At 44.7% G+C, this 25,010-nt stretch overlaps 2 protein-coding genes across 2 annotated transcripts in view; one reads left to right on the forward strand and one right to left on the reverse strand.

The window, feature by feature from the left end:
• LOC110987966 (midasin-like) overlaps positions 1–25,010 on the reverse strand; it is an 81,619-nt gene that overhangs the window by 45,729 nt on the left and 10,880 nt on the right. Inside the window, exons 15-48 of the mRNA XM_022251145.2 lie at positions 24,843–24,979; positions 24,245–24,349; positions 24,000–24,113; positions 23,818–23,889; positions 23,404–23,479; positions 22,925–23,190; positions 22,377–22,555; positions 22,012–22,103; positions 21,779–21,895; positions 21,227–21,373; positions 20,586–20,730; positions 19,602–19,884; positions 18,950–19,088; positions 18,391–18,663; positions 17,725–17,921; positions 16,862–17,010; positions 16,059–16,265; positions 15,426–15,634; positions 14,561–14,683; positions 14,005–14,202; positions 13,636–13,743; positions 12,842–13,030; positions 11,799–11,891; positions 11,482–11,625; positions 10,884–11,012; positions 10,625–10,784; positions 10,128–10,262; positions 9,147–9,321; positions 8,327–8,528; positions 7,685–7,808; positions 2,144–2,292; positions 1,532–2,033; positions 853–1,033; positions 245–366 (exon numbers count right to left, since the gene is read on the reverse strand). Coding sequence (XP_022106837.2) covers positions 245–366; positions 853–1,033; positions 1,532–2,033; positions 2,144–2,292; positions 7,685–7,808; positions 8,327–8,528; positions 9,147–9,321; positions 10,128–10,262; positions 10,625–10,784; positions 10,884–11,012; positions 11,482–11,625; positions 11,799–11,891; positions 12,842–13,030; positions 13,636–13,743; positions 14,005–14,202; positions 14,561–14,683; positions 15,426–15,634; positions 16,059–16,265; positions 16,862–17,010; positions 17,725–17,921; positions 18,391–18,663; positions 18,950–19,088; positions 19,602–19,884; positions 20,586–20,730; positions 21,227–21,373; positions 21,779–21,895; positions 22,012–22,103; positions 22,377–22,555; positions 22,925–23,190; positions 23,404–23,479; positions 23,818–23,889; positions 24,000–24,113; positions 24,245–24,349; positions 24,843–24,979 — 5,641 coding nt within the window. The remainder of the gene's footprint in view (positions 1–244; positions 367–852; positions 1,034–1,531; positions 2,034–2,143; positions 2,293–7,684; positions 7,809–8,326; positions 8,529–9,146; positions 9,322–10,127; positions 10,263–10,624; positions 10,785–10,883; positions 11,013–11,481; positions 11,626–11,798; positions 11,892–12,841; positions 13,031–13,635; positions 13,744–14,004; positions 14,203–14,560; positions 14,684–15,425; positions 15,635–16,058; positions 16,266–16,861; positions 17,011–17,724; positions 17,922–18,390; positions 18,664–18,949; positions 19,089–19,601; positions 19,885–20,585; positions 20,731–21,226; positions 21,374–21,778; positions 21,896–22,011; positions 22,104–22,376; positions 22,556–22,924; positions 23,191–23,403; positions 23,480–23,817; positions 23,890–23,999; positions 24,114–24,244; positions 24,350–24,842; positions 24,980–25,010) is intronic.
• LOC110987967 (uncharacterized) lies at positions 3,723–6,891 on the forward strand. The gene is made up of 2 exons (XM_022251147.2): positions 3,723–3,973; positions 4,446–6,891. The coding sequence occupies exons 1-2, from the start codon at positions 3,889–3,891 to the stop codon at positions 6,356–6,358; spliced, it is 1,998 nt and encodes a 665-aa protein (XP_022106839.2). The 5' UTR covers positions 3,723–3,888; the 3' UTR covers positions 6,359–6,891.

Raw genomic sequence — 25,010 nt, forward strand, 5'->3', positions numbered from 1 at the left:
GCCAAAGAAAACTTGACACCGCAGCCAGCAAAATGCAATTTATTTCTAGCCTTTTTCTTTGGAATGGGGGGGCGATGTTTTTTGAGACAAATCTCCTTCTGTTGGGCGAATCTGTTTCTTCCACAAACATAAGCATGCCTGTGATGCTAATGCATCAATGTATGATGTCAGTTTTCATATTTGTGTCAGCTGCCACTTTCAACATAAAGATAAGGTTGTTTGGACAGAAAGAGCGGCAGTCTACCTTGATGGAGAGCATACGAAAGCTGGATTGCTGTGTTGGCTGTGTGCCGGACATCCACGGCTTGCCTCAGTTTGGAATACTCAACATGAGAAGTGGTAGTGGTCCTGAATAGTAAGTAAAACCTGCAAGCAACAAACTCAGTTTTGAAAAACGGGAACATTCTTTCAGGAAAAAGCTGACGTCCGGTTTTAACGCACCGTTGGCAATCCTACCGTCATTTGAATTCGTTCAATGTTACAAAGAGAGAAATAAGAGCATTTTCATTACATGTTGGCATCCCGGTTTGTCGCAGAGCTCTTTCATTGCATTTCTTTGCTCATTGAAAGGAATGCTTGCAACCTTCTCACCCAATTTTCTTGGAACGTTTAAAACTTTCAGACTTTATGTTGTGTGGACAATGAGCCCTCACAATGCTGTTGAACTCCACCAATTCAATACCGTGTCAGGTAACAGTTCACTTTCAGGAGCACATCATAGGCTGGCATCTTTGACACATTTTGAAATCGGTGTCATGATTTCCATGCCGTCTTCAACCTGACCAAGATGGTGACTGAGTTATGTTAAAAAGTGCAATGTCATCTGTCATGACTGACAAACTCATTCCAAACCTCCTTGCAATGGTGGTGACTTCATCCAGTACATTGCTGCCGACATCGGTTTCTTCTCCATTCAACTCATCATCGATCGCCATTCGGTCTGGTGCCCTATCTTGACTGAGCTTAGCCAGATGGGCGAGAAGCTGTGGTGCCAGGTTGAGGTCCAATGGATAGTGCTGCAAAATCTTGTCACCTGTCAGAGAGTGGCTCAAGTCAAGGTGAGTGGACAGAATTTACTCCAGGCATTTGGCCCAAGTCTCTGAGAGAGGTACATGTCTTTTTTCCTCATTCCCCTAAGCCTAAGAGATGGCAAGAAATCTGACCTAAGCAATGAAAAGTGAGATTCTTGCACAGACAAAAGTGTGCAACTACATTTTCCCATGATACACAAAGAGTAACAGTTTCATTCCTAGAAACTATACTGCCCGATGAGAAATTTTTGCAGGGGAAAAACACAGCTACAGAAAGTTATTATGGTGTAAACCAGAAACTCTATAAAAGACTAAAAGTCAAAAATTAACTCAGACTAGATGTGAGCAGAAACAAAATAGGGAATTGGAGCAGAAAAAGTCTAAAATTACTGCATAAATCAGACTTTTACCACAACCTAAACACAGTTCAAGTCTTTCAACAGAAACGTGCCACAAAGTATCAGTGTTTAGCAGAGCAGTTCACCCATAATTACATGTACCTTCAGACAGCTTTAATTTGTCCAACATTTTGGAAAGTTTCTCCTGTAGAGGGTGGTGGAAGACAACTTGGAGGGCCTCTGCAACAATTTCCGGCATACACTGGACAAACTCTGCTCTGTCACCCTTAATCAGTTCAGACGTTGCTCTATCTTCAGGCAGCAATTCTGTCCACACCTTCTTGAGCCAGTCTCCTCGAAGTTGCCAGTCGGCGGGCGTGGCCTGCTCCATGAGGAGGCGAGTCACCAGTGGGAGGAGGGGAACAAAGCACTGTGGCTCCACACACTGTTTGGCTCCATTCAATAAGCACACGAGCAGAGCAGCGTCTCTGCGTATCGTGGCCCACAATGCATTGCGGCTGAGCTCCTCCACAGATGGAAGGGTGCAAGGATGAAGGACGCCCTCCAGTGACACATCATCTTCGGCCTCAGTGTCATCGGGCACCAGCTGTTTGCAGTTGGTAACCAGTCCATTGAGATGCTTGTCAACCATCTCTTGCACTTTCTGCAAATTGAATTAAAAACTCCTTTCCAACAATTTCATAAAATCTCGTACAAAATACACTTGTTTTACCTACATGTACCACATGTGCCACAAAATGAGGGTTCCCTGACCTGCTTGTTGACCTTTGACAGCTGACCCTGGACAAACACATCGGCGCATGCTTCCTTGAGGGCGCTGTTCACATCCCTACCCCGTTCCAGTAGTTGTACAGTAACTGAAGCAGCCAAGAGGATGCTGGGAAGGCTTGAAACATCACTCCCTGGTTGAAAAAAGAAAACCAATGGCAAAAGTATATATTTGAAAAAACCTTAAAAACAGAAAACCTATTTTTACAAATCTTGATGAAATAAATACTGAATGAATAATATAATGCAAAATGACATTCCTGAACATTGGTTACAATGACTTTTTTTATTGTATATTCTTGAAAGTAGTTAAGCAGAACAAATAAGATGAGCAAATTGTAAACATGCTAAGCCACGTTTGATTTTCTAAATTAATCTTCACAAACAAAAAAATATGCCAATCAAATTATGAAAATAATACAGGCATTTGATAATAAAACCAAACAAATCTACTTACCAAAGTCACTAAATTGAATATAATGAACTTTGCAAAATTACCTGTAATTATGCGAAATGTGCCGACAACCATTTTATTTTGTCAAAGCCTATAAAACACACAGCATCAATTACATGTGGCAACTTCAGAAACTCATCAGAAAGTTTTAAGCAATTTGATTCAGTATGAAATATTTCAGACCAGAATGCATGCATTTTTGCACAATTTTCAGACCTTTGGGAACTCTGCCCACGAGTTTGTTTGCTTCGTGCCATTGTCCAATTTTCACCACGTGCTAGTAATCAACCCAGTCATGTGTTAGATAACTTCCACTTCACTTCCACTTGAGAAGCTCTGGAAACCTGATTAATTTTGGTAGATTAATTCTGCATTTGTAAATGAACAACACAGGCTTTGGACTTTGAAATGCCAACGTGATAAGTATAGAAATTTAAAAAAAATCCACAGGAATACAGTTATTATTGCATTACTGAATTAAAACACACAAATTATAATTTCTAGCACAACTGCAAATCCAGAACTTCAAACTGGCCTTTACAGTAACTCTAAGTCTGATAACAATAACTTTTTTTTTTATTCTGAGATTCGTAATACATCCTTGAATTTCTACACATAAATTTCCACAGAGTCCACGGGAACAAAAACTAATGTGCAAGAGTGTCTTTGGGTTTTCTGTTGATGGTTTGAAACTCTGGAGAAAATCAGTACTTGGATATGCAATTCAGATTAAGAATTCTTTCAAACACAACAGCAGGTTTTGTAACCTACCGTCAACACCTTTACATTATGTGGAATGTACCTGCCAACTTTAGTCTGACTCAGACAAAATGGAATGAAAATTGATTGAACACAACTTGTGAATACAATCCTATGATACCTATATCTTTGGTACTTCAAACGTTCAAATTCACATATTGACATGTGACTCATGCAATAATTCAACACACTTCAGCAAACAACAAAATCAATTGAGCTGTGTCCTGTCCATGATCCCTATTACCACACAATGATCAATGCATGTACATGTACCTGTGCACACTATTAAATACAGGAATCAAAATATGTGTACAGAGATAACCTCTGTACACACTTTGGCAGATAAATTCACTCCGGTTTGGCCATGAACTCCACCACATGCAGTGGATGTGTTCCATTGTGTAAGTGCATGTCTAGCTCAGTGAACCAAGTCCCTGCTATTGCGACAGAGTCGGCTGTTCCTAGTGAGTGACGGCATGTGACAAAGAGTCAGTGGGCTCCGTTCAGGAATGCACATATGTGTACAGGGAACCAACTGAGGTATGCTGCAGGTGGCACCTGTCAGGAACAGCTTCTGACTGTGCGAGGGGAAACCATCAAAGGTGAGATAGGATAACCACAACTGAGTGCTACAAACGGCAAGATGAAAGGATGGACGCTGATTGAACGTTGTACTGGAATACTCTTCTGAGCCACATTATTTTGCTACAAGAAGTTCAATTTCAATGAAATTTCATTTTTATTCACAACAGACTCCAACATTTGCTTCCTGTAATCCCCTTTGCAATCACTGCATTATTAATTGCAAACTGCAAATATTAGTGATCTTTTCATAATTGAAGATGCCCTCATAAATATCAATCTCAGTCGTCAATTCGGCAGATCTCTTCTGGCACACATGTGCAAAGATATAGAAAAAAAATCATTTAAACTATCATTGCTTCATTTCTTATTGCTTAAAATTTTTGACAACTGGCACTCAAAAAAGTTTTGGTCAAACACCTCTCAGCTTCGGTATCTACCTGTATTTCACAGATATAACTGTATCGACATTCAACATCTGATTCTTTTTAGGTGCCGCAATGGCCACTGGAGCACCAGTACAGGAATCTGGCGAGACAGGCAATTTGAACCATGACCCCCTGGAGCACTGCCCCATCTGCCTCCAGAGGTTTACCGAGCCCAAGATGCTGGACTGCCTCCATAGCTACTGCTTGAAATGCCTGGAGGACATCCTGCCTAACAAGCATCGCAATCCTGTCAACATCCAGTGCCCCGTCTGCAAGCAAAACACGATTCTCCCCGAGCAGGGGATCAACGGCCTGGTCAGCTGCTCCTCGCTTGCCTCCCTGATGGTGGTCGACGAAGAGGAGGAGGCGGCAGCTCCAAGGTCAAAGGTAATGTGCGAGGCCTGCGACCTGGGTCAGGAGGCCGTGTCCCGGTGTGTGGACTGCGAGGATTACCTCTGCCGGGACTGCCAGGATGCTCACCAGCGCATGCTGAAGATGCGCTCCCACAAGGTGCTGGCGCTACACGACGTGGACCTGATGGCTTCCAAGGACATCCCCAAATGCAGCAACCACACCGGCCAGGATCTGTGCTTCTTCTGTGAGACATGCCAGGTGCTCATCTGCGCTGCCTGCACTGTAGTCGCTCACAGCCAGCCGGAGCACCGGTATGTCAGCGTGGAAGAGGCCACACAATCCTTCAGGCAGGAAATCGACGAGCAGTTGGCTAAGGTAGAACATGTACGGCTGGAGCAGAAATTTGCAAGGGATTCCACGCAGCACTCCCGAGACAGACTGGAATCCCTAATCATCCAGGCCAAGAGGAAAGTTTCAGAGAAAGCTAATGAGTACTATGCGTGCATTCAGCAACAGGAGAAGATCCTTCAAGACAGAATTGACCAAATCAAACAGAAGAGGGCGGTGGAGATTGATATCTCGCTGACAAATCAACAGCAGACACTGGACAATACGGAGCGAAGACTGGATATGGTGAGGAGCTTTGTAGTCAAAGCCAACACCTATGAGCTGCTGGCCAAAAGGAAGACAGTAATAAGTGGGATCCAGGGCGTCAAGGCTGTGCATTACCAGGATCATAGCCTCCTCCACGGACTGTCATATCTGGACTTTGAGCCTGCTAGCGCCCCGATCGTAGAACCCCTCGGCACCCTGCTGCTAGAGGAGCAGTGGAAGCTGACTAAAGAGTTTGGTAACTTCAAGATGGCCAGGGGAGTGGCAGCCAATTCCAGGGGCCACATCGCCGTGGTCGATTCTGAGAGGAACTTCCTCGTTGTGATCACCGATCCCAAGGGGAGAGAGCAGCGCCGCAACTCGGTGGGTGTGCAGATGGAGAAGCTACGCAAACCATTCAGCGTCTGCATCAACACCCTAGACCAGCTCATCATCATCGACAGTCCCCAAGTGATGGTGTTTGACAAGGACTTGAAGTACCTCTTCCAGTTCATGCCATCCCGCGGGGACAAGGAAGGCGAGTCCCAGACTAATCTCACGGCTCTGGCCGTTGACCAAGATGACCAAATAGCAGTTGGTGACCGCGGGCGAGGAGTAATAACCCTCCACAAAACAGACGGCACTCTCATATGCACAATCCCCTCACCGACGGTAGAGAACCAACTTGCTGTGAGTCTCTGCCCCAACCGCTGCTTGATCTACAGCAGTTATGCAGACAACAGACTGACGTCCGTTGACTACGACGGCAGGGTGATTTTTTCCGTGGACACCCTCGCCCGGGCCAAGTTCAGGAATCCAACCGGCATATGCTGTAGCCTGACAGGGGATATCTTCGTGGCCGGCCACTTGGACGAGAAGGACCAGTCCGGGATTTATTACTTCAACCCTGTCGGGGAGTACCTAGGCTGCTTAGCACTGGGTCTATGTAATCCATTAAGCATGGCACTGACGCCTAATGGAGAACTTGCTGTTGCTGATAAACTCACAGTGAAAGTTTACCATCGCATTTGATTCATCTACATGCATATGCATGACCTGAACACAACTGGCCTAATGCTCCAATTTGGGGGATGTACGTCTTTCATAGACGCACTTAGCATTCACCTACTTCTAGAGGACTGATAATGATTGGACCACTCTTTGAAAGATTATGAAAACACTTACGATGGATTACGAAACGCTAGATTTATTTCCAACTGAAATATATTATCTTATGTTACAAACTTAAAGGTGGTAGAAACCATGCTTATGGCTGTAATTGACTTGTTTCACATTTTCAAATTCAACGCTTTGAGAATTATCAAGAAAAATGTGATTCGTTTGCGATGCCCAGAGTTCAGTTCGTGTAAATTTTCTTGCAAAAATCCATGGACCATAGGCCATTCCTGAGTCTTGGACAAAGCATCTGAGGTCCATCTGCAGTACAGTGGCCCCCCCCCCGAAAAAGTGCACATTTTTCACAGCCCTGAGTGGTTGGCAAATTTATCTTAAAGTTCTGAGCCTTTCTTCAACAATAAAATGCTGTGAATTTATCGATTAGAAAACACTGCACTCTGCAATCAAGTTACTGTTGCCATGGCAACATGCATTCATGACCGTATGTTCACATAATGACAGTCGAAAACCATTGATTGGTAATGAGGGCACATCCCAAACACTTTCTCAATTGGAAAATGTGGTAACTTTCAATCAATTATGGGCAAAAAGCAATTGTGGCTCCCAGGTCAAATGCTGGGAAATTGCAGTTTATCTCAAAAATAAAAAGGTCTCTAAATGTAATGAACTTGGAAAGGGCAGCCATGTTGTCCAATGTTAGTAGTTTGGGCAACACCATCATCTTAACGGCCGACAGTAAGATGGTGGCTTTTTTACACAAAGAGAACTCCTCGTTAATAAGATCACAATGGTGCATACTAACTTTAAACTCTATACAAATCCATTTATTTTTGACTTCAGATTTCCAAAACACTTCATTGTGAGAATTCTTTACACTGGATTAGAACTTTTGCCATCCTATTTTCTGTGCTATTCTACTTACAAAATAGTGGTTAAAAAAGTGACATTAGCACAGAAGTTGGAACTCTGTTCTTTAACACAGCATGAGCTTTTCTCTTTATACTGACAATGGCGAAGAACTGAAAAGCAAAAGCCAACAGACCTTGTAAAGTCTGTCTCTAAAGATAAGCCGTTAAAGCTTGTTTGCTTCAGTGAAATAACAAAAATTAAATAGAGAAACAGAGACTTTGTACAAAGTTTTCAAACTTATCTTACATGATTTCAATTGCAATTTAAAACGCAGAACCAACAAAACACCGAACTTTGACCATACAGCCTTACCTGGCATGCTGTGTTTGATATCTTCATGAAGCTCCAGTAAGGTTCTGGTGGTCTGGTTTCCCGACAGTCCGATGCCGTTCAGCAAGGCTAGGAGATCCACTCGGTCATAGGCACCACCTTCATTCTGAAACAGAATTCCAGAATAGACAATCTTCAGATTTTTGTGGCCGAATTGTTGTTTTGTGACCAAGGCTGGCTGCAAAAGAAAATTTCACAAATATGAAACATGACGCCGAAAACCCTGGGTGTGGGGAAACAAGTAATAATATGGGATTTTGCTTTAGTTCGGAATGAGCGTTTCTCATCAAACATTCTAACCAAGATAGGTGTTCGTCAAAATGAGTTCTGTAAGAATCGGGCATAAAGTGAAGCAGATGAAAACTGAAGACACGATATCACCAGCTAGAGTTATTTTCCTGTGTTCAAAGCTTGCAAGATGAGGAACCATAACTCTGCCTACATATCAAGTACCAACAAAATACACTGCACATAATGTTCATTTAAATCATATTCACTGAAATTTAGCCCTGACAGGCCTAGATTTTCAATTTCCAAATAATTTTGAAGCCTTCCGGGGAAGGGGTGCAGTTGACAATGTTCCCCGACTGCATTGCAGAGTGGCTCGGGCACCCGCCAACGTACCTCTCCCACGATGTACACCTCCACCCCTCGGTTGCGCATGGCCCGGGAGATCTCCCCCTGCCTGGGGTCCATGGCAAGGAACAGGCGGAACTCCGGGTGGGGACGGACGGTGGGGATGTGGCCGTCGATCGCCCCTCGCTCGTTGACGCTCAGCACTCCGTTGGGCTCCAGGAGAGCATTGAGACGATCCAACACCGATGGACTAGTGAGGGGGGAGAAATATTCAGGAATGACTTTGACCACTGTAGGAACTAGTTGCTGGTTGGACATACGGTGCTGGTTTTAATGTTTAGGATTATGAGTATTGCCTGACAATGGAAGACTTTGGGAGTTGCTTGGGGGCGGCAAAAATGACCAGTGATTAGCTAACCCTCCTATGCCGAAGTCACTCTTTGGGTCACTTGGTAAACACTTCAAAGAAGCACAGCTGTGTCGTGTTGTGCACTGCACCAACAGTCCCTCACAGGAATATCAGATTGCACTTTTGTGCTGCCCAACAACTGTGCTTCACTGTTTCATGTGCATAATTGAGCAGTAAACCAAATGCAGTGAAGAGGACTGCACAAAAGACCCTGGGTCATTTTGTGCAGGTAACCAACTGTGTACACACTGAACCTGTGCATGTTTGTGATCCATATAGAAAACACATGCAAGAGACTGACTGTGGGCACTTGTGCATATTTGTGCTGTAAAACCAAAGGAGGGTTAGTCCACATATGTTTGCAGTATTTTGAGAAAGTTCTCAAGAATTATCTTTATCATTTATTTATCAACTGCATACACAGATAAATCTAAAAACCGACCAAAAAAATGGCGGTACCTGCAAAAGTTGACGTTGTCAATCAGCAGCCAGTCGCCGTTCTTCAATGCCTGGACCAGCAGCCCATCCACCCACTCAAATTTGCCACCCCCGCCTTGCCGAATGGTGCGATCGTCCTTTGCAAGCCTCGCTCTCAACTGGGCAACTGCGGCAGTCAGATGCTCGACTTTCTCATCTGGAAGAGGAAAACGGATTGGCAAGAAGTCACAATACTGAAAATTAGATATAGCAATGGTTTTCATTAAAAGACAATTTGTGTCAGATGAGAAATTTCCCTGAATTTCCACACTGAGGACATGTAAAACTTCTTTTGTTTCTTTAATGCGTGTAATGTAAACCAAACCTGAGTAAGTCTGAGGAAACTGTGCTTTTTCATTTTCGTTGTAATTTTGCCATGGTTTTTCCAGACCCAACTTTTTTTTTTCTGTTTTCTAAATCTCCAATGAGCCAGTTTGGTATTCAAACAGCGCATGTAAAAATGAAGCATGTCTGAGGTCACTTGAATAGGCGCGCGAGGTCTGCCCAATCAGTGCGACCCTACGCAGATTCCTGTGCCTGTTTTTTTTCCAAATTACCTTGTTTTTTTTTAAATACCAATCTGGCTCACAGACCTATAACACAGTGACGTCTCACTTTGTTTACACTCACTGTATGCACTTCCCTGTGGTTGTGAGGTAGGACATGATCCCTCAAGCCCCCATGGGAAAGCACACATTACCGAATAATGGCGTCATCATGTTTTTACATCAATTCACCACTATCCAATGGCAAACAAGGATTTAAAGCTATTGTCGGTAAAATGACCTGCTTATGGACACAACCCCTGCAATTGCACATGACGGCTACGATCTACACGCTAAGGGTTTCCCTCGAGTAGAATGTTGCCAAGGAGTGCACAACCGAACCAGACCTACCAAGATTCAAAATCTCTGTGATGTGAGGCGTGCTTATGTAAGGAATGAAGCACAGCATTTTTCTTACTCATGTCTGTCTCTGGTGCATATCTCTGGACCGCACTACGGACCTCGTCCAACACCTGCTCAAACATGTCAAGCTTTCTCTCCGACAGCTGCTCACCGGACGAGCTGGAGAGGTTATCCCGTTCTCCTTGAGATCCTGTGGGAAATCCAAACGATCAGCAATTCAGGCCAGTCTGCTGGGAGATGGTCCCCATATGGGTAATTCCAGAAATTAGGGGTCCATTTTTTTCGTGTCCCTGTCACATCTGACATATGATTTTTGTAAGTTCAGAACACATTTTCTAATTTCCAAGAGTGATGAATGACTGCAAATTACCTGCCAAACAAATAGTAAAAGTTTGAAATCATTTTCCGGTGATATTTCCAAGTCAAATAACAAAGGTCAGATGTAACAGGGACACAAAAAGGTTTTTGGACCCCTAATTTCTGGATACCAGTATAGAAAGTAATAGACACAATCTGTCTAACAAGAAAAGAGATGGATCTATCAAATGAAACCTTTTTTGCACATGCTGTTAAGAGCACCCCAACTGGCCACGAGCTGCGATGCATGCTGGGATACGTCCACACTGTCAGCCAATAGGAGATGCCTCTCCGTCTCCATGACGACAAGATGCAGAGACTGCAGAGCTTTCTCCCAGTGCCTGTTCAAATCGGCCTGTCAAAAAAAGCACAAAAAAGATCTTGTTACATCATTTTCCCCCAGGTAAGAATTACAAGAACGGACTGGGAACAACTTTTCCATTTCTCATCTCACCTGCTCGAAACCTCCTAGCAACTCAGTAGTATCCATGGAGCTGTTCATGGCCAGGACTCGCACCATGTGACCAGTCAGGTGACCAAGGAGGTGAACCAGGGATGTCTTACCACTAGCACTCGGACCAACCTGGGTTAAATGTGAAAATTTCATCATGGTCAGAATGCTAAATTTGACAAAAACCTACTGCAAAGCTGGGTTAACTATCAGCATGTTTCTGACTGAACCAAACTCACTGCCACCGTTAACGCCAACAGAATCCTCTATTCCTACATGCTGTTTGATTAAATGGCATCGAGGGGGAAACATATTCTTTTGAATGAACCAAACACAGGGTGTAGTTGCCAAGCCACTTTTTATTCAAGCAGGTACGGATTTGAGTTTCAACTGAAGTCAACTGTGAAGTTTTCTGACGGGTTGTGGGACATCATCAAACAATCAGCACTTATCAAATTATGCTGGTGACAGGTTCCGCCTAACACTGAATGCTCTTTCAAACACCTAAACCTGTGGCCTTAAACATTCTTCTGGACCATCAAAATATACGAGAAGGCCTTGCATTATCTGCTGAAGGCAGCTAGGTCTTGCCGGCTTTTACCAGTATGGTCATCCAGTTCATCTCCACACATTTCATGACTGACTCCAGTGGATCCAGGCAGTGATGGAGCAATTGAAGGGGGATTCTCTGGCCGGGATAGGAGCTAGGAATGTGGTCCTTTCTCCCGAGGAACGAGTGACCGACCTGCCAAAGAAACCACAGAAATTTCACTCAGAGACGACTTTCTTTGTGAATCAACTTTATTGAAAAAAGAACAAGATTCTGGGTGAACATTTTAAATATTTTTCCAAAAAATGTTTACTGGTACTGGTCCTTTGCACTTGCATCACCATCAACAATTGGTTTAATATTCATACCTGGACAGAAACAGGTGTAATGTGAACTTGTCTGCTACCCTCATAGACATCTCCAAAGTCATCTCCAAATACCGTTTGGAATAGATCTTGAACCTAAAGATGCCAAAAGCAAAATGAATAAAACGTAATAAAAGAAACATTGCTTGATGAAAACTATGAAACAAGACTCAAGTCTTTCAATGCCTCAATGTCTTCAATTACCTGCTTCTTTTGTTTTGGGTGGTCGTTTAATTGGGAAAAGGCAATATTTGTCTAAGCAATCATGGCAAACAATACTAAGGTGTGATGTGTAAACTGGAGAGCACAGCAGAACACCAGAGCATAACGTCATTCAAACCAGCAAGTGAATAGCAAACGACAACTGTACGTGTGTCTTGGTTCACGCGTTGGTTCCCATTATGCTCATAATAGTGCGCGTGGCGTAATTCAGTTCGGTGCTCTATAGAGGAAGGAAGACACACAACGTAACACCAACTGTACAAATGTCAGTTAGTTAACTTCAACGTTGTCTGATTTTAGCCAACACCCATGCTTCAAATTCATATTGGATAAAATTCGTTTTGAAAACGATCCACCGTCAACATTTCTACACACGCCAGAAAAAAAAAGCTCCTTACAAAATCAGTGCGGTAAGTTAACCACAATAAAAGTGAAATGATTGCGGTTGCACTACGTATCAATCTCTTTCTTGAGTATGTGCTGCTCTGAGAAGAGCCGGGGAATAGCTCGACGTTTTGAACAGTGTACTCTGTCCGTCTTCAGGAGACTGCAGGATTCTAACTGGGAGTGGAGCTTATACGGTGTGGAGAGGGATCCAGATGTAGGGATTAGCTCGGTGAAGCGCTGAGGCGGGAACAGTGAAGGTGGGAACAATGGATGCTGCACTGAATCCTTGAATACATTGAATTTCCTTCACTGAAAAGTTTGCGAGATGCTAGCGATAGCCAATACCTTTGAATACTGTTAGTGGGCTACAGGAAATACTTATAGTGCAAATGTCAAATCTGTTTTGGAAACGACACCATGCTTTTTCCTTTACTCGCCTTCTGTTTATCCTGTTGGCTGCGCATCCTGTCCCTATAGATCAGCCCCACATGCTGGCCGGGTTGCCATCGTCCGTGCTGCTGGTCATGCACCATGAGGTCACACCAGCGGAAAAGGTCACGCAGGTTAAACTCCCAAGGCCCACCTCGCTGACCCCAAAGGCCGTCCACCATGGTGTCCTGGTAAAGCTGTTAAAAAAAAAACCGAGACGACTTTATGTGGGTACTGCCGTGGTCAGGGCATGCAAAAGCTTCAAATTCCAACAAATCCACCAATTTCAGTCTTGGTTTGGTGGAATCCATGTCTACTACGTGCACTCGTCCCTCTTCAATATGACGAACAGGTAATCAGCGTCACTGTACTTGTGGACAATTTGGAGGGTTCGGATTCTCAGGGGATCAGTTACAATGAAATTCATCTCCATCCTTTTTCTTCAAGACGAAAGTTACAAGAGCATTTTGTGATCCAGGTTACTATAATTTGACAACCGTTGCCTGACACCCATGCAGGCTGAAATTTCCACCCCCCAAAAATCTAATCAATAAACTCCATGGAAACATGCCGTTCACATGCATTGCAAAGACAGAAGGCTCATTTTGATCCATCAACATGGATCTGTTCTTCAATAATGACAAGCTTTGTCTTGCATCTCTCTCGGGGAAAGCTGAGCGAAACCCTTACAATTCCTCTACAATCCCAATCTTTGCATATGTATTCCAGTATTCTGCACTGACATAAAAGTCGACTCTTGCAATGTATGACTTGTTTTGTCAGATTATATCCAAACTTTTACCTGCTTGTTGAATGCCACCATCTTTTCCAAAACCTGCGAGCTCATCATGGGATACATAGTGTGTGCTATGAAAAGCAAATCTCCTGAAGTCAGGGGCTCAACGTACACCTAAATAAATAAATGAGGAAAGTGACAAGTTTTGAAAAAAAAAGGCAGGTGCATTTTTTTAAAAAGGCAGGTGTGTGCACTGCTGCTGACCAGCTGGCATAAGATCCGTGCACCTATTTTTACAGTTGAGAAAAGCCTAATATTAAAAATCACAGCACCAAAAATAAAGAAAATCCCATCAAAAATCTTTAATTTAATCAATGTCAGCTGTTTTTGTAACAAGGAAAATTCCCTAGTAGAATCTTTTAATTATTAACTTGCCTGTGTGAATCGGTTGAGGAAGGAACGTGGCAGTCCCTTCCGGCCTCCGCCTTGTTTCAAGGGGTTCTGGCAGGCAAAAAGTCGCGTCCTCTCGTGCTGAATGTGGAAGGTTCGGCCCAGCTCTGGAACGTACACCTCCGCCCGGTGGTCCAGACAAGCATTGAGGCCTTCTAGGACGGATTGCGAGGCAAGGTTTAACTGTCAAAAAAAGAAGCCAGCAGTTAATATCTGCCCAGTCAAATGATCCCAGAGGTAATTGCACGGCTTGAGGCTGTTTGAAGATGTACTTTGCGTCAGGAGATGTTAATTTTTAATACAGGTGGGACTCTTGGTGGGAATGTTTAAGATGTCTACGCTAGTGAGCAGGTCAGGGGTTCCAGTCCCACCCTAATAATCTGTGAATTTTTTCGAAAGCTCTCCGACAAACACAGAGCGGACAGTGTTCTGCATACACATCTGTGAAAAGGGCAAAACCCATTATACAAAATGAACTTCAGGCTGGACAAGATTTCATGGAAATCAAACTAAATCTAGCCATAGTGTTGGGCCAGCATACCTCATCCAGGACAATCCAGTGGCCTCCTTGCAGGGCTCTGAGCAGCGGTCCGTCCCGCCAGGCAAACTGACCACCTGCACCTCCCTCCACAGGCAAGTCAGCACCGAACAAGTCGGTCACATCCTGAAACAGCCACAACAACAAAAGCATAAGTGCCAGTATGAACAGGCAATATTCATGAGGCTGTTAGCCGGTCTGTCACTGAACTGCTCCATGCTGTCGAGGGGTTTGGAAATACAGCAGAGTACAGAAGACCACATTCAGGATAAGCAACTCTGTACCATTTCAGTCGAAAAATGGAAATAACAAATTTGGTGAAATGCATTCCTCTCACCCAAAGACAATGTGTACATTCAGTTGAGAGTTGGACAATTTGCTCAGGTGCATTCCATTCATAGGAAATATATTTGTGCGCATTTAACTGAAAAAAATCAAGCCATGTGGGTGGAAATAACAACGGTGTGTAAGGAAGCCAATGGCTAGCATCCATGGCTGGCGGCAATGGCAAGCAGCTGAAATCACGAAATAACGCTATAGAGGGTTTGCATGGCCGTCATCTTGCAGGTCAGCGATTTTTGTTCCACAGGGTATGCACAAGGTAGGTTTGTGGAGCAAAAGAACTGCCCAGCAAGATGGCTACCATGCAAAGCCTCTATGGCCAGTTGATTCGTGCACAGACTTAGGCCCATGAAAATTCTTCAGCGGAATTCCCTATTACGAGAGTATTGCAAATATATTTGTGCACATTCCGTGAAAAAGTGGTCACACTCAATTCACATCCTTTCCATGCATAAACACCTAAGCAAAAAGCAACAGGTCCTTACATGAATGCGAAGAAACCGTCAAACATGCTCGACCCACTTACAGTCTGCTCCGAGAGGTTAATCCTGACCAGCTCGTGCCCAGAGGCCTTGGCAATTGCAGACACCAGACTGGTCTTCCCAACGCCAGGAGAGCCTTCTAGCAGGATGGCTCGTGGGAGCTGCAGGGCCCGTAGGACCCTTTGAGCATTCAGCGCAGTGGTCGGTGCATTCAGGGCATAGTGGTCTTGGGCCAAGGTACTCAATAACGGACCTTTCAAGCAAAGGAATAAAATCAACAACGAAAAAGGTTACTTTGTGGTTCCATCCTTCGCCCTTATACTAATTAAGCACTTGTAAGCATTTGTACAACTTTTGCAAAATACTGTAAATTCAAATTTTGACACTCTGTCACATGACAGTATTTCTATGACGAGGGCCAGGTCACATGATAGTATTTCTATGACGAGGGCCAGGTCACATGATAGTATTTCTATGACGAGGGCCAGGTCACATGATAGTATTTCTATGACGAGGGCCAGCCAAGTCAAGTACAACATAAGACAACAACCTTCAGGTCGTATTCACACCAAGAATTTTTTGCTTTTACTTGTTGAAATCCATACTCCTGTTCTTAGGCATTTTTCTGTTGTTGAATTCAATCCATTTACAAAGACATAGCAGCGTTTCCTTCACACCTCTTGGGATGTAAAATGGTTCAATTCCAAAGAGCCCATCCCTGGAATCGACCACCTTGACGGACGGCGACCCTGTGGCCTTCGAGGTCACCGTCAGCGAGGTCAGGTCAATGTCTTGGCCGACTAGCCGCCAGATCTGGTCCCGGAGGAAGTTGAGACTGAGATGCCTGGCCTGGTGGGGTGGTAGGGAGGCGCTGCTGGTCGTCCCTGTGTGGAATTGGAGACGAAAGGGGCAAATATCTCGAGACCTGCAATCCCCAAACAATTCTACTGTCTGTCATAGGATGAAAATTTTCTCACGCCAATGTATTACAGATGTAGTGCCTTTCTGGAGAAGTTGATATCAGCGTGGTACTGCAACAAGTAAAATATATATTCTATGCCCACCAAAAATTCAAAGCAGAGATGGACAATCACAAACTGCTACTCGAAAACCAAATTAAGCTATCACAGGTCGAAGTTTTTGTCTAATGTGCAATTTAAGTCTCTGTCTTTCCTGTCTAAAAAATTACCAGATCCAAATTCAAGCAGAATGCGTCGTTAATGGCAACTCTTCTGCCCTCCGGCTACAGGCAAAAATTGTCAATAACAATTTGCAAAATGGTTTTATATCCATGCAATTCCATTGTTTTAGATAAGGTAATGTTAACAACCGTGCCAGAATTCAATCATTTGAGCTCTGCATCAGTAACGTCAGTGTCTTTCCGCAACCAGTCCCTGCTAAACAAATAATCCCGACAATCGTGCCTCGTGCTTTTACAGTTGCAAAACCATGGCATGACCAAATGTGAGCTGGCCGGTACCTGAGCCGAGGCCATCCAGGAACACCATACACGCTCCATGGACGTAGGCCAGCGCCGCATCCAGACAGTCCCTATCCCGGACAGAACCGTCGCAGCAGGAGTTGATGAAGCTGACCCAGGACAGGATGTCCCGAATGCTGACAGTGCATCTAAATTTACAACAAATGCAAAAATAATGACAGAGCACACACTGTCCGAAATGTTGAGTAACCGGTTCTTTTCAGGCCACATATGATCACAAAAGAGATTTGCACATGGAGTCTCCACAAATCCACAAAATAAAGACATTGGAGAGAGCACTCAAATCTTCTGATGGCATCCAATCCAATGGCAGAAAAATTCTGGAGTATACAGACAAGCATTGGTAATTTTGTAACTGTGACTGGATCTCACAAAATTTTGTTTCAGTTTGAACTAGAAAGAAAATCCCAAGCTTTTGTTTGGCTTTGATTGCATTCTAGAGTTGCACCGAACTATTAAAGTAGAATTAAGAGCGACTCAGATCGACCCAATTAAATTTGGGTTTCAGACAGACGAATTCAATACATACATTTGCATTGGGATCGGCTCATGAGAAGAGCGACGTCTGAAACAGTCGCTCGGATGTCATTCCGAGTGTCTCAGAGTGTCAATCTTCCACCTGCTGGCACACCTGGTCAGACCTTGAAATTTGCTTTTAATTTGGTTCGGTGCAACTCTGGAACACCTATCTGAAACAGGTGTCAGTCTGGCATTCTGATGATAGTGGTGCAACAGGTTACACGTTCCTGCTGACAGACACTGTGCAAAATTTTTCAAAGGCCTTGAACTCAAAACCATCTCCGGCGACTTGTGACCCACGATGGTGACACCCCTTAACGCACCTGTTGCCAGCTTCGCAGTTCTGGAACCAGGTGACAAATTCCATGATCGCGTTGCCCACCCCACTGGAGCCGTCCTCCTGGTTGCATAGCCACACCCCCTCCGCCAAGTTGTGCTCGATGATGTTGACCAGGTCCTGACGGTCGGTAGACTGCGGACACCAGATCTCGGTGAAACGGTTGCGGAGTGCCGGGGACAACTGCCAATCAGTACAGATCACGCATGTACTATCAATATTCATATCATTAATATTCATAGTGTTCCTTTCAAACCAATATCATGCGCCCAACAAGCAGAGTAATTCTTGGCTTAAATCCAGGGATACAAAGCACTTAATATGTCTAAATTGGGAAATTCACTTTTAACCCTCCAATTATTTGTTACTGATCATTAGAAAACAGCTAAAGGGTGTAGTATTTTCAAAGCTGCTGAGTTAAAAAAAAACAAATGCCTAAAGTTCCCAATAATAGTTTTCTACCTGATCCCAGTCTGACAGAAAACAAAAATATTACTTCACTTCCCAGGTAACATAAAATACAGATCCTGTTTTGGAAGAAAGATTTGACAAAAGTATCTCTCAATAACTCTCGTCCTTTCTCCTGTCAATCAAAGTTTGACGTTTCATCAAATTCTTGCAAATCTTGAATCAAATTTCTGGAGCAGCCAACCTCTTTCTTTCCGAAGTCGCCACCAGGGTTCATCGTGGCCACAACAAAGAATTGCTCCCGGGCCACTATCACATCGATGTCATCCGTTGTACTTTCGCCGCTCCCCCGCTCTGCAAGAAGCAGTGTGCGCTCAGGCTCCAGGACACTGTTGAGTCGCTCCAGGACCGAGTCGTCGGCCAGTGAGATTTCATCGATAAGGAAGCCGGCATCTTCGCGCATGGCTTGGACCAATGGGCCATCACACCACTCAAAGAGTTTCTGCTTGTCATCAGCCTGTAGCATGAAGAGCATAGTCAAAATCATACAAGCATTTGGTTATGGGCGAATCTACAGACTAAAATTTCCAAGGCATTGTTGCTAGAAACTTTCAACCTCCACAATCCTCCACTGTGCAAGAAACCAATGGAGCATTCTTCCGACAATTCCATGAATATCAAGCCTTCTGCAAAGCAGAAGTGGCCAGGCTCTACCTTCCTCGATCCAGCAGAATCCTCCCAAATTTCCCGACTGATTTTGAAGGTTTTCGTGAGGGTCACAGTTACCCACGTTTTTTTCTTACCTTTTCGCTGCTGTGTTGCCTGACGGGTCGCAGACCCCCTAAGAAGTCGGACGTCTCGGTGTGCAGGTGGCAGTTGACAGAGTACAGCTTCTGATTGGTCAGGGCAGAGTGCAGCTGACATACGGTGGTTTTGCCACAACTGTCGGCAGAAATTCGAGACACCGTGGTTGACATTGGGATGCATGGACAATGGCCCCTCATCAAACATACCTAAGCCAATAGGCCAGTGAATAAACTTGCTCGGTTCAACTTCACCTAGCATTATCAGCATAATTCAAGGTTCCTCCATTTACAAACAAATTTCAAAGGTTTCAAAACGATTCAATAGGGGCCATTCATACTAATGCGCCTCCAAGAGTTTGCAAGACACTGGCCAATCACAATGCAAGAAATCTATCAACCCTTTCCAAACGTGCACTGGGTCAACAGATTTCAAGCATTTTGATTGGCCAACGCGTTGCAAATTCTTGGAGGTACACTATTGTGAAGCGCCCGTATTGTCATTGTCAGTAATACCAGGTTTAAAATCAATCACCTCACTTTCATCCGGGGCTCTACAGGCAATTAACGTCTGTGGTGTTTTTCAAACTCTATCAAACGTTCTCCTCCAACCTAGTGTTTCTCTGAATTTTACACAACAAAGAGGACTTACCCAGTCTCTCCAACTAAAAGGACCGGCTCTTGGAACTTGAGTGCCTGTCCCACCAGCACAGCCAGCCGTCTCATCCCAAAGGTCCACACCACATGACTGAAACCCTCCGGGGCTGGCCCCTGGAGAATCCTCTCCAGGATCTCCCTGGTGACGGGCGAGGTCTCGGGGGTGAGGCTGAAGAGACGGGCAGGGTCAATTTTGCAGCGGACATGCTTCTCCAGGACCTCTTTGATGAGGGACTGCTCCTCGGGACGGCGGACACGGCCAGCTAACAACAGGAATCCTACAAAAAAAAAAACACAGAAGCCACATCACAGTGCAAGAAGCTTTCTTGACACAGTCCAGCATTTAAAGAGTTGGGCAAACTGACTGAAAGCTAGAATGTCTCTTACAGAGGACCCAAGACCACTTTATCTGGGCCAATTTCACAGAGCTGCTTAAGCACAAACTTTGCTTAAGCGCAAAAACCTTGCTTAAAAATCAAAGGTAACCAGCTCAAAATCTATATGATTGTCATGGTAACCAAAAGACAGGTGAATACAATTCCAAAACAATATACATAACATGGAGTTTGGGCTGGTAACCTGATTTGTCTAGCAAGGCTTTTTCAATTTTAAGCAAATTTTGTGCTTAAGCAGCCCTATGAAATTGGCCCCTGTTTAAAAGTCAAGTTTTGAGGGGTTTGGATTTCCCTGAAATATCCAAGCTAAACTCCTATCCTTTTAATGGTTTTAACGAATCAAGGTGGGGACTGGTTCAGAGTCTACACTTCTACCACCAGAATTTCTTTGATGTCCTCTTAACAAACAAGGAAAGTGTAGAAATCAGCATTTGAAACAATGCCTTTTGTTGAAGTCTTTACCATGAAATCAAAGGTGATTGTAGTTTATGGGTGTCCTCCACAAATAGATGAAATAATGAATAATAGGATTTTGTAATGCCATAGAAGGAGACAGAATGACATCTGAGAAGCAGGAGCCTTACCGTCATCAGCGATGTGCTGGTCCCAGTCGTACAGCGTTCCCTGGCCCTGGCTTGCCCGTCGGTAACGCTCCGCCCAGCGAAACAAGTCCCGCAGCGTGATGAAGCCCTGCTTGCCCGAAAACACCCCCGAGCCCTTGCGCCGAGTCTGCCCAAACACACGACAAAATAAACAAGGCTTGTACACTGCTGCTTGTGCATACAGAACTGAGCTTTCTGGTACTGTTAATGATTGTGCTGTTGAACAGTTGAAGTTACCGATGTTTTTTAGGGATAAGGGATAGAAACTTGTGAGAGACTTTCAACCTTACTAAACAGTGAGCTGCACTTCCTAGGGACAACCATTTGGCCTGTTCTTGTCACCACACCCCATGGAAGATTTCTGGCAGGCGGCAATTTGAGTGGAATCGCTTCTAACATGAAGTTAGTGGGTGTCTTTAGGTGGTCAGGTTATTGTCTTGTACTCCTGATTGGGAGACAGCTCCTAATCAGGAGGGTCTGGGATTGTCTCGGTTGGCCATCTGTGATTTGGGTAAGAAACCACTGCTTGGAAGTAACAGGGTTGCCTCAGTGATCACCGATCTCTTTGACCTTTTCCAATAACCACAAGAAATAAGACAAAAACGACAGGCCATCTAGACAACCTGGAGATCCAGCATGACGGACACCATCTTCTTGCAGTAGGAGAGGGGAATGGCGCAGCGCTGGTGCAGAATGGTCTCCAGTTCTTTGCTGGGGATCTCGTCAAAGTGAAGCTCCACAAAACGGTTCCTGAAGGCCCTCGACAACACCTGCAGAAATCAGGGGGGGTGAATGGCAACTTAAAATTAAAGCTGAAAACAGCTAGCAAAAAGCGGAAATGTAGGGGGTTCTCATACTTTTGTACAGACCAGGTGTAAAAAAAAGCTGAAATTCAGGGTCAACAACTAAACAAAAAAGCTGAAATCATCTAAAAAGCTGAATTCTCACACCCCTGAGAAACTGTCAAAAACACCGGAAGTGGCAAGTATTCAATCTTCCTCTTTAACAAAATCATCTGAATACTCTGAGCCAACCTGACTACATGGGAGCAATTTTGATAAAGTATCTTGCTTCGGGACACAAACAACCCAGTCCCATCTGCTGGAAAAAATGGCACTTTTCAAGCCTAAACTGTTCTTTTCCTGAAAAAATAAATTGGTTTTTCCCAAACGTACCTTTCGTCCTCCGTACTGGCCTGGCGGATTCTGAGTTGCAAACAACATGAATCGTGGATGAGCCGAGATCATCTCCTGTGTCTCTGGAATGTACAGCTCGCGATTGTCGTCAAGTAACTACAAACAAACATCAGACGCCAGTTTTTACACTGCACTCAACTCATATATTTATCAGATTTTTTTTCTTGGAAAGCTGAGTTGTCAGAGAGTAGAATCGATATGTTCAGACCTACCCTATTCAGAGCTTCTAACACATCACTGGGAGCAAGGTTGAGCTCGTCCAGGATGATCCAGTGGCCTTTTCTCATGGCATCAACCAGTACACCTACAAAATTAAACCAACCCTGAAGTTATGTTCATAGTCAAATCTACTTTATCTTCAGAATCCTTGGTAGGACAAGTTAAGATGAATTGCTGGGAGGCATCACCAACTGGAATGTCGTAAGACGTGTAATGCTTTCAGAGGTTCTCAGCAGACATCTCTTCAGTAAATAAACTTGACGAGAACTTTTTTCTCCATCTGTGCCTCCGTAAAAAATTGACACTGACTCTGTACAGAACAGATAAATCAGGGGGGAAGACAAGCCACAAGTCATACCTTCTTTGAAAACCAGTTTGCCCATTTCGTCGGCGGCGTAGAAGCCCACGTACTCCTGCAGGTCCGTGTGTTCGTGGTTGTTGACTCTCACACAGTGGTTGCCGGTTGCCAGGGCCAAGTACTGGATCAGGCTGGTCTTGCCCACGGAAGTCTCACCTTGGAGAAGGACTGGAAGGGTCCTGCAAGGGAAATGACAACAGCGGAAGAAACATCAAAGCGACCTCTATCACAGGACCACAAAAGCTCTCACTCTCATGTCCGGGTTGGGGTAACAATGGCATATATTTGTACGGAAAAGGTGTATTTTAATGATAAATACTAACAAAAAGCACACACTCAGCAGCACCCCTGCTCAGGGTACTGCTTCACTTTTAATTATCCCAGTTCGTCAGGAAAAGAGGCACGTGTGGACAGCTCACATCAAGCATCTACACATTTAACTCCTGAGCGAAGAGTCAAGTAGGGGTAACGTAACCTGTCCAAGGTTATGACAAGTAACCAGCTTGACGGATTCGGGCTCCCAACCCTTTGATTGCTTGGCAACTCACCCAGCAGACACGATCCTGGACAGATCCCTCAGATTGGCTCGCACCGAGGGAGTTATCACGTAGCCCTTCTGTCTCTGGGGCTCCCGGTCACCTGTCGCAATCCAGTACCCTTCCACTTTAACGTGGCTCCCGGTGGCCGGCGGCGGGATGGGCTGGCCCAGGACGCCCTTGACGTTGGCCCGGCCAATTAGCTTCTTGCAGACAAGCTGCTCCACCAATGGGTGGGAGGCGCGGTCAAGCTGGGTCAGAAAGCTCAGACAGAAGCTCTGCGGATCAATAGAAGTAAGATGTCAAACGATAACAACTCCTTAAGATTTACCACCATCTGAGAAACACATTTGTGGAATCGATACTGTGTTGGAGCCGTTCTGAAAAGCTTTGGACGTACTCTAAACTGACGCGTCAGAACAAAAGTAGATTCAGGGGGGAAATTTAAAGGCGGGTAGGACATCTTGTAATGATCTGGACCTGATAGCTACCTCATACAATGACCTCATGACGCTTCCACAGGGGTTGGCAGAGGCATAACGCAGTGCCCTACACAAGGTGCGTAAGCTGCCAAAAAAGTACCAGTGAAACAAATTTATAGAAGCAGCAATGCAAGGGTGATGGAAACGGTGATGAGGATGATGCAAGCCAGTTACAATTCGATACATCTTTCATCGTAGACTCCAAATCCCAGTTGCCTATTGACTCATCTTAGTAACCCTTATCGTCGATGCAATTGGTGGTACCCCAAACGGAATTCTGCAAAAAAACCTAATGACAATCCCCCCCCCATTTAAACTGTACATTTCTGAATCTGCATGCATTACGCGACAAGCAAATGAATAAGTTGAACAGTCAGTATATCTAATCGTCAGTTTCAACTTTTCCAGAAAATTCATTTGTACCTGTAGTGTGGTCGGTGCCCGGTCCCATCGGCAAGTTTCATGTCGGCTTCCTTGCGCACAGCCAGGTAAAACCTGAAACAATCACGCACAGAAAATGCAACAAAAATCACAAGCTTTGAACAGTCACTTCACCAGAACTTTACCTTCTTTCTCAACTGGGACACTGTCGCATAAACACTCACTGTACTATTCCATCCAGCTTGTCCGCTGGTAGAGCAAGGCCGCGGAGATAGTTGCTGACCAAAATCTTCAAGTCTTGGGTCTCCTCGAGCTCATCGACGAAGAATTCGGTGAACCTGTCCAAAGAGAAGAAGCGTGATCCGTTGTCTTCGTGTGTGTGACGCTGTAGGTTCGAGTTCCACCCGTGTGAATAAGCGGAATAGAATTGTTCATGTTTACGTCAAGAGGTAGGGATCGTCCACCTTACCTGTTTCTGATGCCGGGAGGGAGTTCTTTTTTGCCGACGTCGGTGGCAGGGTTCATGCAAGCGAACAGCCTGAAGTCTTTGTGACGAAGAATTGGCTCCGAGTCACTGCGAGACGATAACGAGCATGGAATTACTCCGTAAATTTGTTTTCAGGTATATACGATAATCTGCAGCCTAGGATACATCGACCTGAAACAACTCGATGATACGCAAGAAGGGGCTAATAGTTTGCTTTCATCGTTTCCAGACTTGAAGTCTGGTCAAGGCAAGTCCATAAATCATCCAATCACGGGCTATCAGAGGCCATGCGTGGCAGCCATTTCTGCAGAAAGATCCTTAGTTCCAGAGGATGCACACAAGACCATTTATGCCATCTCTCCCTCCGCAACAAAAGCAGTTAGCGGAAAAGGCTGCCATGAACAGCCTCTCTAGTCAAAAAGATATCCCTTTGTCATTGTCCATCCACTGTAACTTGTCAAAAAAAATGACCTGTTATTTGACCTGCGACTGACTCACAACGGACTCCTGAGGAACCAACTTTCACAAGTCTTGGTCAAAGCTCCCATTGTATGTTTTTTTTCAACCAATGCTGGCTCACCCCCGTTCTAGCAAGGTGACTGTTCCCTCTGTGCTCTCCAGTAGACCGCTCAAGCATTCCAGCGTCTCGGCTGTGGCCAGGTTGATCTCGTCCAGAAGCACCCAGTCCCCGTTGCGGACTGCCTGCACCAGCGTGCCCTGCGCATAACCCGACAAGAACGTGCCTGGT

This window comes from Acanthaster planci, linkage group LG15, assembly GCF_054643075.1.
Source record: "Acanthaster planci isolate LZ-2023a linkage group LG15, COTS_SCS, whole genome shotgun sequence".
Lineage (NCBI taxonomy): Eukaryota > Metazoa > Echinodermata > Asteroidea > Valvatida > Acanthasteridae > Acanthaster > Acanthaster planci.